This window comes from Hakea prostrata, chromosome 7 (genome assembly GCF_041222555.1).
Source record: "Hakea prostrata isolate BN-2017 chromosome 7, UWA_Hpros_2, whole genome shotgun sequence".
In the NCBI taxonomy this organism is placed as follows: Eukaryota; Viridiplantae; Streptophyta; class Magnoliopsida; order Proteales; family Proteaceae; genus Hakea; species Hakea prostrata.
The window spans coordinates 73,535,971-73,556,528 of NC_142606.1; the positions used below are offsets into that span (position 1 = coordinate 73,535,971).

Genomic DNA, 20,558 nt, shown 5'->3' on the forward strand with positions numbered 1-20,558 from the left:
TATTTTTAAAATTAAACCTTACGCAAAGATGGGCTAAGTAAGGGACTTTGTGAAAGAGGAATAATCCCAAAGGAAAAATGAAATTTTAACGGTACCGTATGCATACCCAATTCATTTCGCCCACAAAAGAGGTAGAGTTGGTCCCACCGGCACCAGAAATTCTAATTATAAAGCCCAACCTTTATCAAATCCCTTCCGCCTCCATTTCAAGCCACCCTCCCACCTTTGAATTTAATTAAAAGCTCAAAAGCCCCATTTCCAGTTCCAGTTCTAGTAGGAAGGATTGAAATCTTAGAGCAAGACGCTATGCTATGTATGAACTACCTAAGCAAGAATTCTTGAACAGTGAATAGCTAAAGTTGTTATTAAGTATATTATGTAAAAATTTTCATTAATACAAGAGTAAAAAACACAATGGTCCTATTATGTTAGAATGGTTAATTGTACAATCATAAAGATCATTATACCCTTATGTATAATGGAGTAAAAAGAATTCATCTACCTTTCTCTAGCAGAGGCATGAAAGAGACGACTTACAAGTGGGAGAGCAGAGGAAGAGAATGAAGAGGAAAGAAAGTCTGGTGGTCATGATGTAGTTGTTTTTGTTATTCTTTTCCTCAGATTTTTTTAAGGATATTTTTTGAATTAAAAAAATAAAAAATGATTTAACAGTTTTCAGCAATAGATTGGACTAACATGTTCAATGAAAGTTTAATTTTGGGTTTGTGTTTGATATCATTTTCTACACTCTATTTATGTTTTGAAATCTTTCTGAAATCCATTTTTTGATTATTTTTTTAATAATTACATTAATACACTGATTTCTTCTTGTTCGTAATTATAGTATTGTGCTGCCACATTACCCCCATTAATAAATAAAAAAAAGCAACATAGGATTTATCCACAAGGAAATGTTGATCAACTGAATCACAACTTTGCAACAGTTCGTTCAGCAGCTTTTTCCCCCAACAACACTACCGGAAGAAAATAAAGTCAAATTCCAAATCTGGAACATCTTAAGATAAAAGTATATTACGACAGCTATCACTGCTCGAATGGGACAACGTTGATGAAAGTGACTAAAATTTCGAACAACCTGAATGTTATCCATGCATGCTACGCAAAAACCCATGCAGATAGCCACCTGCCATTACAAGAGAGACAAGTGATACAACCCCAGCCGGAAATATCTTTCCAGAATTCTTGAAGCGAGAACCCATCACGCCCAGAAGCACAGCAGACAAGCCTGGAGTGTCGTGAAATTAATGAATATTAACAACATCAAAAACGAACAAACGGGAAGAAAAAACAGAAGAAAAAAAGGCGTGACAAGCACAGGAGAAATGTATGCATCCTTATCCCCTGCATCGCAAACTAGGCTGTTTCCAAATTTTATAGATGCAAAGATCCCACAAACACAAACACAAACACATACCATCTTGGATTCAGTTACCAAAGCACCATGACAGGCCCATCCCACAAAAAGGGCATCCCATGGTCGATCATAACCATCCATGTAAAGATTCTTCAGACCATGCATTGTTTATCTTGTAGTCAAGAAATTGCCCACACAATAAATGATAAGGACTAAACGCAAGTAGAAAACATAAGAAAACACCTTAGTGGGAAAAGTGAAAAGGTGAACCCAACCTATCATATGATTTATGATGATCCTGGTTGCCTGGAATAAGTAATAAATAGCCATGTAACATCTTGATTGCCACTTTATCAAGTTTTTATTGCCATGCATAAAAGAAGTGTAAAAAACAAACATATGACTGGGAAGTAACATTAACTCACCAAGCCCAAGGGACGATGCAAAGGCTGGTCTTACAGGAAGCTCTCTATATACGTAATAGAGTAGCAAAACAGCCAAACCCCCTGCAGCAAGCGATTTCTGGCTGCCCCTCTTTAAATAGCCAATGACTCCACCAACTGTACCAAATGTCCACCAAAAGAACATACAAATTAAAAGTTGGGAAGCTAAGAAATTGAACAAGCAATTAATTACCGGGGAAATTCACAATAAACATTTCTGCCTGAAAACTTCCATACTAATTCAGTTTGTTCAGTCTCCCAACCTCAAGTCCATACCATGCATAGTTCAAAATTCAACCGAAAATGTGCCAAATTTCAGTTTTGGATGAAGCCGAAACGAAATGCAGGGGGATGGATACAAAATCCCCAGTTTCGACCAAAACCCAAGTTCCGACAAAAAAGGGTCAAAATTGGGTGAACCGGGTAGAAATTTCATCAAAACTAGGTACTTTTCCTATAAGTTTCGGAGGGTTTTTGGGGGCCCTTTTTTTTTTTTTTGGGGGGGGGAGGGGGGGGGGGGGGAAGGGCTCTGCATATAAGCTAATTATAGCATAAATAACACATTGGCACATGTATTTTGCTAACAAAATCAATGTTTCAAAGTCATAGTACACATAGAGAGGTTTTCAACAAATAGTGTATAAAGTATAAACTATAAACACAACTTTTAATATATATAACTTCAAGAAACGCCTTAGAAACACCTAAAAACTGTCGAAATCCAAGGGGAAAATTCAATCAAAATTATGGGTTTTCACCTCCCTCTCGGTTGAAACTCTATGAAATGCATTAGAAGTTATAAAATGAAGGTTATATGGGTTTTCACCTCCCTTTCGGTTGAAACTATGAAATGCATTTGAAGTTATAAAATGAATGTTATATTTATAGTTTATCTTGTATTTGTCGGAAACTTCCCTATGTATACTATGACTTTGAATGATATATCTACATTGATTTTTTTTTTTTTTTAAAACAAAATGTATGTGCCAATGTGTTCTTTATGCTTTAATTAGCTTATATGTAGAGTCCGCTCCAAAATACCCCCTAAAACCTAATAAAACTTAATGTCGAAACCTATAGGAAAAAGTACCCAGTGTCAACGAAATTTCGACCATTTCAACCGAACCAAGGTCAATTTTGATCGAAACATTCTTCTATGATACTATATCATGTAACTGATGTCTTCAAATACTTCAACTTGTTCTTACCTCTCCACATACAAGAAACATTCTGGTATAAAACCATGTTTATTTCCAAATAATTAAATAAATTACATGAATATATTTGGGATTGCATGCACAACCAGGACTTCTCCAGATTTCCCATTTAGTTCATTAAGTACAAACTGAATTTCAGTCACAAAAAGGGCTTAAATGGATAAGTCTAAACCTTGTCAGACACCTGATTTTGGCAGGCATTAAAAACTTTTTAAGTCATGGCTAAGCATCCTTTGGCAAATTATTCAAGCGCGCACACACACAGTCAGAGACCTGATTTGGCAGGCAATGAGGGTTCAGCCACACACCTACCCTAGGCTTATCTTTTACCAAAAGGCTCTACCCCATGCCTGCTTAATTATTCATTAGTATAATCATTAGTAATCATGCCCCATCTCTATGTGATCCAGGCATCAATCAGGTGCCCATCCAGCCAAGGTGATCCAGTTAATGTGCAAACTCCCTCATACATAAAGCCATATTTTTAAAATTGGGTCAAGCACGAAAAGTAGTTGTTAGTGTATCATGGAGACTCTTTTGTTTTTACTTTTGGCTCCAACTTCCAAGATTTTTCTCCAGAATATTCATAAAGAGAATCCATATTTAATGGCCTCGATCACAAAATTCACACCGAATAGCTTGAATGGGAATCAAAAAGTCACTCGACGAAGGCCAATGACTACCTAGTTCAGTAAGTTGGGAAGAACCAGTTTAGGAGCTCATATCATAGGCCTATTCAGGCTCGAATGAGGAAAGCAACAGAGATTGTCTTAAGAAAGGCAGCAACCCTCTGTTTCATGTTTGGAACTTTAACTCAAATGTGATGGTAGATTTTTGAAATTGGAGAAGGCCAGATACTCATCATTTTGGTAGCTGTTAAACATGGATTAGCTGTAACACTTTATAAAAAACAAAGGTTGATTGAACTATCTCATGCAAAATGCAGCCCTGGTCAGCAGAGAATTTCTAAGACAGTTTGCGATGGAGTGAGCCACTCTCAAGTATTCGCCACTTTCAAGTGCCACAAAGTACAGCTATCAGTAAATAGTTGGGGAAAAAATCATAAAATTCAAATGTTAGTGCCTTCAGATGACCAAAAGGGAGCAAGGAACATCACTAAGGCTGTTTGTTGAATATTTTACTACAGACTACTATTGGGGTACTTGTTAGAAGTTATGTAATAGGGGAACTTTAGTCTAATGATGGTAAACCCCAAGTTTTAATTTCCAATTTTTCAACCCTAGGGAGGTAGCTGTAATTTCCCTTATATTTCAAGTAGCAAAAATAACCAAGTGCACTGACACTTTTGCCCCCCATCAATTTACACTATTCCAACTCTTCTGTCTTCTTTTCTCTTCTCCTTCTTCCTCCTTCAGCTCCTTTAACTCTCTGAAACATCGTTCTCTGCATTGCTGATGCTAACTACTTCTAACTTGGTATCAAACCTTGGTTTGAGAGTCGACTAAGTTCTTGTTCTTCGTCACCTCCCTTTGAGACCCTAGTAAAGAAAAGCTTTCCTATATACTATATACGATACGTATGTAAGACATTTCTTTGAGGTATTGAGGCAAATGGAAGTATTGCCACCAAGCATGCAAAGCTCTTATGAGGCTCTAAAGCAGCCAATTACTCTGCCACCCAGGTCCCAGTCAATCACTAGTCCCTTCTAGTTTTTGTGGTTCTTCCCTGCTCAGACCTCCAAATGACTTGAGGCTTAGTCCTTTGAAATAGTCTAGGGCTGCTTTTTCAAACCCTTAAGGCCCCCCTCTCATTTGGGATGGATCTATCAACAAATCCTGTTCTCTTCTGCTGGTTTCTGCTGCAGAGGTTAAGACTGCTCTGTTTTTCCTCCTTGGATGTTCATTTCTTTGTCAAAATGCTGAATGACTATTATGAGATGATAGGTCATATCTTTAGGTGTTATTGGACTGACACCTACGAGTGAAAAAAACATTAATGTGTTCTTAAGGTTAAAACTGTCCTTGTTGACTGTGGCTGATTAATTTTCCTGAGATGAGTGTTCTCCTTATTGCTATGATCACTACTTAGAGGTTTCCTTTTCTGTTTGGTGTGCTGCCAACATGTCAAAATGAAGATCTGAAGTCAGTGTCCTCATCCACCTTCAGGAGGGACTATTCCACCTCCAAAAACCAATTTGGCAGGTACTAATCCTTCTGGCCATGTGAGCATGATACAAATGTCAATCATAACATTTTGGTTTTTCTGAAAACCGAGACAAAACTCTTGGGATATCGAAAGAGTTAGGAGATGGGTCAAAATTTCAACCAAAACTGACAGTTGAAACTTGCGATAGCGATATTTCGCTGGTTTCGACCCTTTCCGCCTGGTTTCGCAGTAAGGGTTTTGACCCCCAATTTGATCTTTAGTTGGTTTTATTGATTTCAACCCCATCTTCACCCTATTCCAACTACTCCTTTGCCTTCATACACTTCTTTTGCTCCTCCTTTGTGAACTTTGGAGATTCTTGCAAGGTATATCTTCAATTTTGTTTTGTCAATGTCTTAAATGATCTTGTATTGCTTCAAAATTAATATATGTTTAGTCTATGACTATGAATATGATTGTGTGTTGTTAAAATTATTTTTTGATTAGTGCTACTATTTTTTTAATTTCCTGATTTTAAAAATTATTTTCTAAATTACATATTTTCAAAAAATACATATGAATACATGACGTATGGACTTGAACTTATGTATGTGAAACGCCATCACTTGATCTACACTTTGATGGTGTTGACTTGAAGGGGTTAGTGCTTTATTTTAATCATTTGAAAGTTATTAAATATTTTCTAAAATTATTTAAAAATTTCAAAAAAAATATTAATTATATGTTTTATAAAAATAGGAGAATATTAGTAGAAGCATATATGTAATTTTTGGAGTTTTTGTAATGCTTTTGAAGACAGCGTGTATGTCTTGTATGAGGCACACACTTGGAAAGATAATGTTTAGCAGCACGGGAGGCCACTAAAAGCAAATAAGAAGTTTGAGTGTAATTATTGCAAGAAACAAATAGGAGGAAGTGGGGCCACAATATTAAAATGGCATCTAGCTAGGGGAGATAGGAATGTCACAAGATGCCCCAAGGTGCCTGTAGAGATCAAACAAGCAATGACACAACACTTAGGGCTGGAAAGGAAAAGAGGAAAGAGAAGAGAGTACAAAGGAAGGAATTTGAGGATGTTTGCCTAGATGACTTCCAAAGCTAGGAGAGCAAGAATTCGATCAAGAGGAGCCAAGGAAAGTATGGACTTGATGAGTTAGGGGAGGCAGCACAAATGAGGAGAGCCATGATGATGAACAGGGAGCAACAAAGGCTCAATGATTTGAGGAGGAAGCAGAGTGCCATGGGAGCAAGGTCCTCTAGAGAGCAGAGTTTCTAGGAGGCAGATCCAGCCAATGAGAAGGAGCCAGAGTGCAAGAAAAAGCCACATATCCCACCCCCAGGGACCCCAGCACAAGGCCAATATCAGCAAACAGCTACAGATCCAAATATTCAAATTCTTCATAGGATCTTATTTAGGAGGCCAAAGCATAAACAAAGGAAGTTGAAGCACATAGGGGGGAATGTAAAGGAGAAAGCAAGGCTTGCTTTCTCCAAATTGGCCTTCTACCACAGCATTCCAGCAAATGCAGCCCAAGGTCCCCCACTTTGAGAAGATTAGCAGGGCTATGAGTGGTGTGCAGGGGCCAACCCCACATGAGCTCTACAATGTACAACAGCCAAGGCACAAAGAAGATCTGAATGCATGCATTGTGGGTTTGAAGCCTATGTGGACTCACTACGGGGTGATTGTTATATGTGATGGTCGGACAGGTCCCACTAAAAAGTCCATCATCAATTTTATGTTGAATTGCGATGGAAGGATTGTATTCCTTAAGTCGGTGGATGCATCCAAGTTGTTGAAGGAAGGGGTGATGGAGGTTGGAGTGGATCGTGTGGTACAAATTGTCATAGATAATGGATCCAACTTCAAAAAAGCTAGGATGTAAAATGACGGAGAATGCCAAGTATTAAATATATGCTTCTACTAGACTAATATTCCCCTATTTTTAGATACATTCATGCTTGATGCTTCATTGCTTTTACTAAAATGCTCTTTTAGAAATGTTTTTCTTGCCCGGTATAAGCTCATTGCATCAACCCTATGCTGAAGGACATGGATAAATGCAAGCTTGTGCAAAGAGTGGTGGACCAAGCCCAAATGGTCAGCACATTCATTTATAACCATGGATATGCACTCCACATGATGAGGGACCAATGTCAAGTTGACTTGGTAAGGCCAGGCATTACTAGATTTACAACCAATTGGATTGCACTACAGAGCTTTGAGAGCAAGAAGGTTGACCTTAGGTCCATGCTCGCAACGGAACAATGGTTTAACTGGGAGGGTTCTTCAACCTTAAAAGGGAGGAGAACACAAAATACCATACTGAGTGGCACCTTCTAGGGTAATGTGAGGATTGCAATGAAGTTACTTGAGCCCGTGGTGACCGTTTTAAGGATGGTACATCAACAAAGAGGACCAACTCTACCACACATATGGGTTGCAGTTGATAGGACGAAGCAGCACGTTCAGAGGGTCTACCCACAGGGCAATAAAAAATAAAAAATAAATAAATCCTCGACATCATCCAAAATAGATGGGAGAAGGAGCTGCAACATCCACTACATAAGAGAGGTGAGTTATTATACAGTCTAGTAGATTTAATTTTTAATTTTTGATTATTATGTTGTTGGGTTTCTCAATTCTCACACTATTCCCTTTTACTCATGTCACTTATCAAATGTCAAGCATATTATCTAAATACCAAGTACCACTACAAAGACATGCTTGGGATGAGGCGAGATTTGATAAGTGCTGTCAAGATTGTAGTGGAGAGGATGGCACCGGATCCATCCAAATAAGCAATCATCAACTCAAAGGTGATAGTGTAATTACTTACTTTGTTAAAGCACTAGTGTCTAGTAGGTAGTGACTTAGGTTAATTATTTCATTTCATAATTCAAACTAAGTTATTAACCTAGTTATTATTTATATTAGATGAAGTCATTCATGTATGCCATTGGGAGTTTCGGTCGCTCCGTGGCAACATAGGCACAGGAAACCACCCATGGAGGTTACTCAAGTTATGTATGACACTATGGGTATATGACCTTACCAATTAAATTCCATGTTTATTGCAGCTGAATGGTGGTTGCATGTAAAGTGCTCTCAAAGACATGTTCCTTGGTGTGAGCATAACTGGAGCCCTTTCAACCTCATCCACTCAAAGAGGTACAACCGATTGGGTGTGACGCATCTAAAGGACCTTATCTACATGCACTATAATATGAGACAGAGGGAGGATCACATTAGACAAGGGATGGACAGAAAACAACATGATCCAGTTGTCTGACATCTTTGAGGTTAAGTGGGTTAGGGATAGAAGAAAGCCATTTTTGGATGAGGAAGGTCCCTAACAGACATATTACATAGCAAATGGGGGCAAACATGGATGAATTCTTGGCCCAAGAGGGGAGAGTGTATACACAGCTTGCCCGTTCATTCATGCCACACCCCAGTGCATCAATGAACAGTGAAGATAACCTACACTCTTATGACATTGAGGATGAGACCACTGGGCCAGCCTAGAATGATGATAATGGTCATGGTGGTGTTCAAGCATCAGCTACATCTGGTCCCAACAGTAGCTGCAGAGCGAGTTCTTAGCCGCAGGCGCAATTTGGTGCTCCATCTAGACCAAGTAGCAATGGCACTGCCAGTTCTCAGGCACAGTGTGAGGAGGCACCAATAGCATCGCAGGCACCGACGCCCCCAGGGGAGTCATCTTCAGCCGATTCAGCCTGTGCCATAGGAATCACTAGCATGTACATATAGCCATCGCAGTGGTAGTCGCAGACATGGACCTCCTGAGGGTAGTTCTCAGATGGATGTGGCCAGCTTGGTAGGCTCCAAGGGATCCATAAGCTTGGATGAGGCTAAGGAGGATCTAGATATTACAGCGGCATGGAGAGTGTCAGGTCAGCACCTTATGAGGGTTATCCTAGACCTTATGGCTATGGATATGATCCATATGGATATGGGGGAGCATCATCCACATATGGTGGGGTTAAGGGGTCTACTTATTCATCTAATGATGGCAAGAGTATGCAGCTAGCATATGAGTATGGATCGTATGATGATGGAGCGGTAGCACCGGCCCAAAAGGCTATGCATCATTGGCAGACTCCATCTTTGGGGTTCCACCAGGACCAAGTGGTTCAGTTCCAGTCATGGTAGGGTACTTATAGCCAACCGAGTCAATTCCGAGAGCAGGTGTCGTATGGAGCATTTTCCCTTACAACACATTTCCTAGGATGGGATATCAACATTATGTGGATCATTCCACCTATAGAAACACAGTGTCTCAGTTCATGGATAACTTCATGAATAACATGTCATGGCCATCTTTCATCTTGTATTTAGAGTACCATTACAGACAAGGATGGATCCACCGAAGCACTCAACATAGAACTGAAGTCTGAGACAACTTGTTGGATATGTGATCATTCTATCAAACAATTCATGTATGTTGATGATTTTATGTTTGTATGCAATTTAGTTTGTACTTCTTGGAACTAGTCATCTTAGTATACTTGAATCATAACTTTTCAGTAGTTTCTTTGAAAAACTACTAGATCCATTGTGTTTCCTGTTTATAATGCTCTAAATAGGTACCAGGCAAGAAATCAAATGAAAAACAAGGCATATAAGAGTCGAAACGTAGCATTGGAACCTTGGTCAAAACCTGGATATCTCAGTTTTTGGCCAAACCAAAACCGGCCTCAAAAACTGAGATTGCAATCCTTGCGTCTAAGAACCCTAATGTCCAGATTTCTTTTGTTAAGTTGGACTGGTTTCATTTCTATGAAGTTGTCATTATGCAATAGAGGGGCAATGGGCTTGTGTTACATGTTCTATCAAGGCACCAACTACAACTGATCCTGCATATCCTATATGGGAAACTGAAAACTCTATGGTGATCACTTGGCCGATTTTTTCCATGAAGCCTGAGATTGGTCAAGGTTTATTTGCAAGGGAGTTGGTTTCAACAATATATGGGATAGTGTTTGTAAGATATGATAGAGTGGGAGATTCTGCCACGATTTTTTTCAACTCCTTCAGAAGGTATTACTTTGAAAAAAGCCAGCATAAACAATTCTAGGTATTATAATACTGTTATAAGCCTCCGGAAGGAGTGTGATCATTATGGAGACCTTCAACTTAATAATCCAACAGATGATGCTAAGGTCTATAGGACTCTTGAAACGGAACTGATCCTAAATTTACTTGGAGGCCTGAATGCAGAGTTTTAACCTATTTGACTAAAAGTTTTAGGAGATAACCCCTCCTGTCCTTGGATGAGACATGCAGCTATGTCCAAAGTAGGGAGACCAGGCAGCTCTTTATGGACACTGCTACTATTACTTTACCTTGCAAAGATCAGCCCTTCATTTCTAGTACTCCAGAGAAGGGCCAAGAGGTAAGATAGGCTAAAGGCAAACCCGAGGAGATCATCAGGATAGGTTCAACTGTTCAATACCAGGTTTAAGTTTTGTTGAACTGAAATCTCAGATCTGGACAAAACCAAGAGAAATGTATAGGGAGACATAAAGTTCACCAGTCTCGGTTGGTTACTTCAACCGAAACCAACCACGATCCATTCCTTTTGTTATTGACAATTGTTTTCGCAGATCTCATCTCCTCTATCTCACCAGTATCAACACCCCTCCCCCCATTCATTTTTTCTGAAAAACTCTGCATTTCTCCATCATTCATCCTTCCATTTTCTGGTTGAAGGTGGATTGACGGTGCTTTGAAGATCTAAGCAGAGAAGGTATGCGTGTTTTCCCCAGAACTTTATTTTTCTATAGTAAACCTGTAAATACATGTTCTTTTTTCTTTTTTTTTTTTTTTTTTTTTTTTTTTTTTTGGGGGGGGGGGGGGAATACAAAGAGCAACAAAGGGCAGAGCCCTACAAAAGCCAAAAGGCACTAAACTAAAAGCAAACCAAAAGGGAAAGGGAGCTAGGCACAAAAGGCCTGATACCAGGGCATAAACAAACTCAGCTAGACCTAACCTATTTTTTCCTCAATCCTTCTTCTATTTCACTTGAAATCGACAATAAAGTCACTGTGTGAGTGGTGGCATCCTTATGTAGAATGGGAACTTCTCCTACAACCATCACTCTCCAAGGCACTCTCAAGAACCTTTCCACAGTTGTTGGTGCCTTCAAATGCATCAAGGATTTTGCCATTCAGGCTGAGGCAACATATTGACAGTCCCAATCGGAGAAGCAAAATTAGGGCGACAGGGGAGCCATCTCCTGCGACCTCCAAAGAGGGAGAAGTTGACACTTGGGCCCCACTAATAGGATCCACTGGGGGGCAGGGTACTGAGTAATGGAAAAAGGACAGGCCAAAGATTTTAGGAAGCTAGAAATCCCCAAATTAGAGGGAAGAGTGGAAATAGAGACTAGGGTGACTCACCGGGGAAAGAAGGGGTGGGGGAGAGAGAATTGGGTTGAGCCCAGCCCATTTTGGGCCCCAAAATCAAGGGAGTGAATACAAGAGGGCCACACATAGCAGACATCGGGAGACGAATGGGGAAGGGTGAGACAGAATGAGAGAAAAGGGAAGGAAGGAGGGCAAATCATGTGTAGTGAAATTAACAAAGAAAAGGAAAAATCAGAGGGGGCTATAGCTTAATGGTAGGCACGCAAGACGATGCAGAGGAGGAAATCTTGGAGGTCAGAAGGACAGCAGAGGCAACGGCAGCTGAGGCTGCTAGGATTGCAGGAAGCAGAGCAGCTACGACAACAGAGCTCAGCAATGCAGGGGCAGCCGCATTACAGAGTTTATACAAAATAAATCGATGACATATATCAACAGCAGTCATAACATACTCAACGATATGGATTAGACTCAATAACACTAATAAAACATAAGTAAACCACCTTCCCAGCGGTCTAGGGTCGATAGGATGTCTCATGCCATTACATGACTTATGTGCATTATATAGCCCAATATCCATCTACTCTAACCAAATGTTTCAAAACATAATGTATGTTACATGCTGTTACATGGCCGGTGGGCGTAACACAACCCTAAAATACATTCTCATCTAAAACACAAACTATAATCACATATGCACCTACTTGGTCTAGGGTCGATAGAATGTCCCATCCCGTTACATGGTTATGCACGTTACACAGCCCAATTTCCATCTACACTAGCCTAATATTTCAAAATCAATGTATGAACCATGTTGTTATATTACATGCGTGCGTTACACAACCTTAATATACATTCTCGTCCAAAGCACAAACTATAACCCAATATGCATAGTCTAAACTAAGTGCCCCAAATTTAATGGATGTTCCATGCCATTACATGGCATGCATGCAGTACACAGTCCTAACATTCATTCTCATCCAACACACCCCTACCGACTAACATCACATGGATACAAAAATGCAAATATGAACATGGCATGCCTAGATAAATTTTGTGCAAAAATAAAGAATCATATGAGAAGATGAAAATATGAGATATATTAATCCAGTAAAATTTCAAAATGATTTGAAATCTAAAAATTATAAGAGCATTATCAAATCAACACGAACATACAAAATAAATCATCAATCTAATAAAGCATAATCAAAAACACATCCATAGACAAAAGATTAAATAGTAATCTAAAGAAAAAGATTGATTACTAATGAATCATGTTAACAGGTAATACAATTATACAACAAAAATATATCATGTTGAGAGTATTAGGTTGCACTTAGAATTATGAAGTCACAAAATAAACAGAAATTCACCCTTAGATAGAGCGGCTTCATCGCACTCTGACCTCATTGATCCCTTCTTCTTGCCTCTTCTTTTCTATTCCTAGCACTCTCTTGTCTCTCTTATTCTCTATTCCCTCTCTCTTCTCACTAAATTAGAAAAACCCAACGTATTTCTTCTCAATCCGTTTCTTTTATAAGCCCCTTAGTCTAGCGTCTAGTTTCTTTTACCTTTTTTTAACTACCCCTTGATTCTCTCTTCTCTCTACGCATGAATGCCTTCCCATTTTTATATGGATTGCTTTCCCTTTTTCTCCTCATTTGAAATCCTCCTCTACAATTTTCTTTTCCTATTTTAAATCCCCACATCTTTCTTTTTTTTCTTAATTCCTTCATCTTCTTTTTCTTTCTTTTCTTAACTCCTCTACCTTCTTTTCATATTTTTAATTTCCCTCCTTAATTTCTCAATCTTCTCACATATTTGACTTTCTTTTCTTGTCTATCATTTGACTTTCTTTTCTTGTCAATTATTTGACTTTCTTTTCTTATCTAATGTTTGGTTTCCTTTTTTCTTTAACTTATTCTCTTAATCCTCACATATCCCACGCATGGGGTTTCTTTTTTGTCTCATACATTACCTTCCATTTTGTGGTTTCGTATAGATTCCAAATTAAGTGTGGGAGTGGGGTCAAAACAACACCAAAACATTTTATATATTTCTACGCATCCATTAGGCATCGAACCTTGGACCTCATTCATTAGTCAAGGTGAAGGTTAACCATTTAGTTACTCATCAACTTATGATTAAAATTGACAAATTAATTCTAGAAAGTATATTAATCCTAAACATTGAATGAGATTTTGCAAGATCTTGCCAAGATCTCGGTTTTTTGAGATCTCAAGACAAGATCTCTTGCGAGAGCTCTAAAATCCCAAAACTAGTCCACCCGTATGTTTTAAATCCATATTCCGAGCAAGACAGGTCAAGATCTCGACTTGACTCGCCTTCTCTTGCTGCCTCTCGCCTCTCAACTCACCAAAACCATCATAAACCTCACATTTTGCCAGACTGACGCTGGATCTTGACCTGCAAGCAAGGTGTAGCACATTCACATCAAGAAAGGAAGATCAAACAAGGTCATTTAACGGAGTTCTCCGACTAAGCCCATGGTAGCTATTCATATGCCCATGCCCAAACTACAAAGGAAATCCCAAGGCCCAAAAAGATATAAGGCCTCTACAAGCACAGGGGTGCACCCCTGCAAGGGCAGCCCCCCTCCACCCGCTCACAAGGGAGCGGGACCCCTGTGTGCGTCGGGGGAAGGTCATCGGCAACAAAATATGAAGCATAAACTATAGCTACCACTTCTATTATGAACTTATGATGGTTGTGTTATCGTATTTGAGATTCAAGAATGAGAGGTTCTATTGTATCCATATGGATGGAGTTCTGTTGGTATTTAAGTTATTTGATGCATTGATAAGACCCCATGATCATGCCATGTGGCGGAGTCAGGGAGTGCTAGGGTTAGTTGTGGGTTAATAAATAGGGGGCATTGAGAGGAGAGCGATGAGTTATGTTTGGGCAGCCATAGGCTAAGGGGCACCGTGAGGTGTTGGGGGTGACTGGCCCCATTAAAACCAGCTTTATCTTGTTATTTCTATTGTTTTGTCATTGAATTCCTGAGTGAATAGAAAGTTCTTATCAACTGGCATCAGAGCAGTGTCAATCCCAAGGAGGTGAGATGGCATTGTCATTATTTTCCGGCAAAGAACAAGTGCAGGAATGGTTAACAGAAGTCGAGCTCTTCTGTTGGCAACATCAAATTGAGCAAGAACATTGGCTTGCAATGGCTCTTGAACATTTGAAAGGTGATGCGTTAGATTGGGTCTACGGAAGATGTTGGCCGAAACTAGATTGGGCGAGCTTTGTGAACGCCTTAAAAATTGATTTCAAAGATGGGAGGGGGACAAGAAATCCATCTCAGCTTCGGACAACCATAGTGATGAGGTTGAGACAAGCATAGTGGATTCGAAGGTGCACGTTGAAAAATCGCATGGATTAGCTGTAAAAAGGCTGGAAGAAAGCATTGATTGGAGGGCAGAGTGCTGCCGACGACGGAAGATGCGCTTCACCGAACGTGGAGGAGAAAGAAGAATAGAGGTTCGAGTGAGGGCACCTACCAGATTAGAACTGCAGCAAGAAATCATGCCGTTAAATTGAAAGGCTGCAAAGAGAAGAGGAATCGAAGGAAGATAGGAGTAAGTGGCGGAAGACTTCAAGCAGCTAAGGTGTTTGTTTGCAGAAAATGGGGAAGAAGACGCTGGAATTTGAAGGTTTTTGTGGTTCATTTGGTTCACCCTACACTGGTTTCGTGGGTTTGGTCCACACTCTAAGGGCCAATGGTTCTATTATTTGGCCCAACCCAGGTACGCAGGATCCCAAACTTAGGGCCCAAGCGAACCAAATTCAAAGATTGGGCCTCTAGATTCCCTAAGAAACCTCCTTGGGCCCATCCCATTTTCTTGACCCAAAGCCCATTCATTTCCATCACACCAACGTCCAACCCATTTTTCTTAACACATGACTTTAAGTGCTTAGGCCCAACCCATTCAAAAGAATTCCTTTGGGCCAAGCCCATTCCGTTAACCTCAAGCCCATCTTATTTCATTAACCCAATATCCAACCCATATTTCTTAACCCACGATTTGAAGTGCTTATGCCAAACCCATTCAAAAGAATTATCTTGGGCCCATTCCATTTTCATGACCCAAAGCCCAATCCATTCCATCAAACCAACGCCCTACCCATTTCTCTTAACCCGTGGTTTGAATTTGGACACTACTCATTTAAAAGACCCACCTCAGGCCCATCCAATTTCATTAACCCCAAGCCCATCCTATTTCATTAACCTAAAATCCAACCCGTTTTTATTAACCCATGGCTTTCAATATTCGGGCCCCACCATTCAAAAGATCTACCATGGAGCTGGCCTGTTTTGTTTACCCAAAGCCCAAGCCTTCTCATCATTAACTTAAACCCAAATATTTCAGATTGTCCAAAGCCAAACTGGGAGACCAATTCGAACCAAATAATCACCAAACCAGCGGTTCGACAAAGCCAACAAGGTAAACCATCGTCTTCAACCTCACACAGTCAAGACGGTGGAGGAACAGGCAAGATTGAGGCGGCCGCAGTTAAGCTGGGTGTTGTTCTCGTTGCCGACGCTAAAAGCAAAGCAATCGAGTGCAACACTCCTGGATGTGATGCTATTTCCCACATATATTTTGTAGAATTATTTTCGTCTCAAGTGCAAAAGACTGCATGCAAGCTTTGTGTAGTAATAGCAGAGGGATTGCTCACGAGCAAGGCAAGGAAGGATTCGATACCTCTCACTCAGTCAATCCTAATCCCAGAGGACCAAAATGTTGTGATAGTTGTGCTGGTAGGACCAGTTATCGTTGATCCTCGGGCAGTTGTTTTAAGGCTCATGGAGTTGACGGAAGGGCCAATGAGGATTGTGAACCCGACGCTTGATGAAATCATCAACCCTACTCTTGCTCGTGGGTTAACTGCTTCACATCCTGCACCTAGGAATCTGTTGGACAATGCAAACCAAAAGTTTTTTAATTACCTTAGTTCATTAGCGGTAGGGAGTGTTGCAATAGTGTAATTGGGGCTCACAATTCTCTTTATTTTCAATCCAAAAACCTCAATTTGACGATACGTGCCTCCTTCCAAGTGTACTGGACCCTTGTGCAACTTTGGAACTTGGGAGTGAATTGTTCTCTAACTTCTCTGGTTGCACAGTATGCAAGGGAGTGCGTAGAATGGCCTACTTTTGATCACTTCCTCTGCCCATCTGAAGAAAATGGCGGCTATCGATTCAAAGCCCTTCATACATATATTAATGCACAACTCATTACAGCAAGTGTTGTGAACTATAAGGGACCTGTCATTCATGGTTTTCGGCTAAACCCAGCTCCTATGGCTATTAATGGTGTGTTCTTTCCATCATCTAAAGCTTCCAAGCTTTTTCTCTGTATGGACTATTTTGAATTATTTGGATTTGGGATCTATAGGCTTCCAAGGAGGGCTCGTCAAGATGCTGAACTAGTATGGTTATATGGAAAGCATGTGAAGATCAAGTTTCAAATTTCCCTCACCTTGAGGACAAGGTGAATTTCAAGGGGTCGGTAGTGATAGGACCCCAGGATCATGCCACGTGGCAGAGAGAGGGAGTGCTAGGGTTAGTTGTGGGTTAATAAATAGGGAATTTGAGAGGAGAGAGATGAGTTATGTTTGGGCAGCCGTAGGCTAAGGGGCACCGTGAGGTGTTGGGGGTGACTGGCACCATTAAAACCAGCTATATCTTGTTATTTCTATTGTTTTGTCATTGAATTCTTGAGTGAAAGAAGGTTCTTATCATTTGCATTTCATTTACATATCCTAATGATTCTATATTTCATGTCTTTATAATCTTGCATGTTCATACCTGCAACATTTCAATTTCAAACTTAGGGTTGTCTCCTCACAAATCTAAATCCACCAATGTGTTCAAAAGGCTTAAAATAGGCTAAATACAAACTTTGGACCCAACCTAACCCTTACCACCCACCCCCCCCCCCCCCCGAGATGGCTTCAATTTACTTAAATTGGCCAGCAAAAAAAAATACCAAATCTCAAGCAAGATCTTGCCAACTTGAGTAAGATCTCTTTCTCAAGGGCGAGATTGCCCTCGAGAGCGAGATCTAGTACCATGCTAGTAATATCCAGCCCTAATTTCAAACTCTAATTTAAACTTCAAGCAAAGGTTGGTGCTGATAAGATCTTGGAAAACCGGCCTTCATTTAATTGAGGCTACATAACCTCTCTCATAAAATAAGTAAATAAGAAAACCACCAAATGAGAGGACAGGGGAACTGCAATGCAGCAGTAAGGTTGTTCCATTGCGACATAGTCATCATCAGTTCAAGTCGATGACCAGCCTTTTCAAAGAGCGGAAGTAAGGCTGCGACCATTATGAACCTCCCCATAACCAAGAGGTAGAAGCCCCATGCCCTGGGTAATAATCCATTATAAAAGCACCAAAAAGGGAAATTCTTGAGCTGCCCTATGAGTCTAAAGAGTCAACACAATGTCAGATACATGCCAAAACATCTAAAGTGCTCATATAAAGTTTTGGAACTGGCTAATACCCGATCTGTTGAAAACATGACATTACAACACGATCTTACTGTGCACAAAATCTATGCCCACAACTAAGTTTTAGTTTCAGCCTGTGGATAAAATACTTAACAAAACCCCAGGTATCTAAAATCAGTTTTCATTTCCAGTGCTTTTTCTATTACACCAAGTCACCAACGCCCTCCTCCTGAACACCCTCCGCCTTCTCCTCCCCTCCCCAAGAGAAAGGGAAAGAAAACAAAAAGTAAGACAGGGAAAAGCCACAAGAAAGTGTGGGTTGAACCCCTTATGACAGCTAAGCACCAAAATTTTCATGAAATACCCAGATCAGCTTCCAAACATGATATCTAATTTCATACAGTTCTAATCTCACTGGACATCTTATCGTCAACAATTGTTTGAAGATTCAATGCTTCATGAATAGGATCATTGAAACATATGAAGGGGAAGACTATAAGCCCTGAGGGCATGCATGATACTACAGAAGGAGAGTTGAAGTAGGCCAGGAGATGACATACCCCTATGTAGAACTTACTATGTATCCAACAGCCAAGTCAGATTGCCATATAATTGTCTACATGGAAAGGGACAATAAAATGATTGTTTGGACCCATTCTCCATCCTGTGGAACCCTCTAAATGCAAATTGATGGGATTCCTGCTCCTACTTTATACCATCCACACATCCACCCCTTGACGACCTCAGTGAAGTCTTCCTTAAAGGGTTATCATGGTATACCACAGACAAAAGTCTTTCTATAAGGGTTTGAAAAGTTAAACATGAAGCAGCACCATAACAAAAGCAAACTGTAACGTTTCATCATCTTTATAAAAAGTAAGGGTAAAAGATATGCCGATTTCTTTTTGCACACCCTTTTTCTCCTACAAACCCTCATTTGCAATTGCAATCCGGGATCCGAATGCGCCAATAGTTAGTATTCAGGCATTATGGGAAACCCTTTCCTAGCTAATCATATAAATAGTTTGAAAACCAAATTTTACATAATGTTTCATCCGAAATATAACTAAAATTGTTTCAACATAGAAAGTATATTACCTACATTTGTTAAGTTAGTTAGTTGTGTTCTTATTACCCGAAGAAAAAAAAAACTTAATTATTTTATTTTATATTTTGGAGCATTCTGGGCCAGCTTGCGTGCACTTCGACTACATCCCCAGGGGAGACACCAGAGTTGAACCCACAACCTCTTCACTAAGAAGTGTGGGTCTTACCACTAGAGCAACAATTTTTTATTCATAGTACTGAATTACAAAATATTTCATTTTAGTCTAGGGAGAGGATTCTCCCGGCGAGCGGAATAGATTCAGTATATGAGACAGCGATAACATTTCATGTGAAGAGAGCGTGCGTGCAAGCTTACCTACTCCTGCGGCTCAGAATCTCAGATTACATTTCCTTTCGTTTTATTTGATATTTATTAGAGAGATAGCAGCTAATCAAATAACTCTTCTAAATCTTTTTCAAAATAGCAGTAGTTTAATATAGCAGAGGGGAACCAGTAAAGGAGGGGGGAGGAAGGGAAAATTACTACATACCTCCAACAAGAGCAGCATAAACGAGCGTAAGTTTCTGGGACATTGACATGACCATCGTCCCGTCATTTTTTTTTCTGTTGGAATCTCCTTCTCCCCCGTTATTATTGCCTGTGTCACCTCTGTTCTCGTCGTCTCCACCACCACCGCCGCCGCCGCCGCCACTACCTCCAAAACCATCTCCGCCGCTCGTATCAAGGGGAAACTCAAATTCTTCTTGCGTTGATTCGGAGATCAACGGTGTGACGCCAGAACCTGCAACAACCCTTATAATCTTACTAGGACGAAGCTGCTGCTTGGCGAAATTTTTGCGGTGGAGCAGTATAGCACTGGAAGATCCGTACTGCTTCAAACGACCGAACAAAATCGGGTAGTAGCAGGGAGACCGGCGTCGAGCTGCAACCGCGGTCTCAGAATGGATTAGCCGGTGAATTGAGTTGGAGTAAACCAACGATGATTCCGCCATATTGCTTATGTAAAGGCAAGTTTAGATGATAATTTAAAAGGGGTCCGCGTCTTCACACATCCACCAGGGTTAAAAATCCTGATTCAGATTCGGTTAGATCGATACATTCTACGAAAATTTTATATTAGGAGAAAGTTTTTCTTTTTATTTTTTTTTTTTTCCTTCAAAACATTAGGAGCCTTTTATGAAGCTAAAATCTGGGTGGGTTCCTTAATGGCTGCGTTTGTTTGCAAAGGTGGGGTGGGAAAAAAAAAAGAGTGGAAAAAAAAACATGTGGGTCTCATGTGTAGTGGGGTGAGGGAGAAGGAAAGGAAAGGAAAGGGTTTTGTAGAAAAGTGATAGGGGTGGGTCCTATTTTTTACTTTTCCTAACTTTCCCACAAAGTCCCACCAAATATGTGGGGTTTTAAAATGGCATGGGGTGGGAAAGTTGGACTGCCACATCAGGAGACAAGTTTCT

At 40.2% G+C, this 20,558-nt stretch overlaps 1 protein-coding gene across 2 annotated transcripts; it reads right to left on the reverse strand.

The window, feature by feature from the left end:
• Nucleotides 1-832: 832 nt before the first annotated feature.
• On the reverse strand, nt 833-20,242 carry LOC149012046 (Transmembrane proteins 14C). 2 transcript variants are annotated; one of them, XM_089164071.1, is made up of 3 exons: nt 19,637-20,235; nt 1,801-1,935; nt 833-1,246 (listed from the first exon to the last, which is right to left on the reverse strand). In XM_089164071.1, the coding sequence occupies exons 1-3, from the start codon at nt 20,097-20,099 to the stop codon at nt 1,104-1,106; spliced, it is 741 nt and encodes a 246-aa protein (XP_089020197.1). In that variant the 5' UTR covers nt 20,100-20,235; the 3' UTR covers nt 833-1,103. The 2 variants fall into 2 exon arrangements, with proteins under 2 accessions (XP_089020197.1, XP_089020198.1); XM_089164072.1 differs by lacking the exon at nt 1,801-1,935 and having other exon boundaries at nt 19,637-20,242.
• Nucleotides 20,243-20,558: the final 316 nt, after the last annotated feature.

Excerpts from the sequence above, each read along its gene's own strand:
- LOC149012046 (XM_089164071.1), bottom strand. The coding sequence starts at position 20,099 with ATGGCGGAATCATCGTTGGTTTACTCCAACTCAATTCACCGGCTAATC. Across the intron at positions 1,936-19,636 it reads TTATGCTGCTCTTGTTGGAG|TTGGTGGAGTCATTGGCTAT; the intron begins GTATGTAGTAAT and ends CATTTGGTACAG. Across the intron at positions 1,247-1,800 it reads TGCATCGTCCCTTGGGCTTG|GCTTGTCTGCTGTGCTTCTG; the intron begins GTGAGTTAATGT and ends ACGACACTCCAG.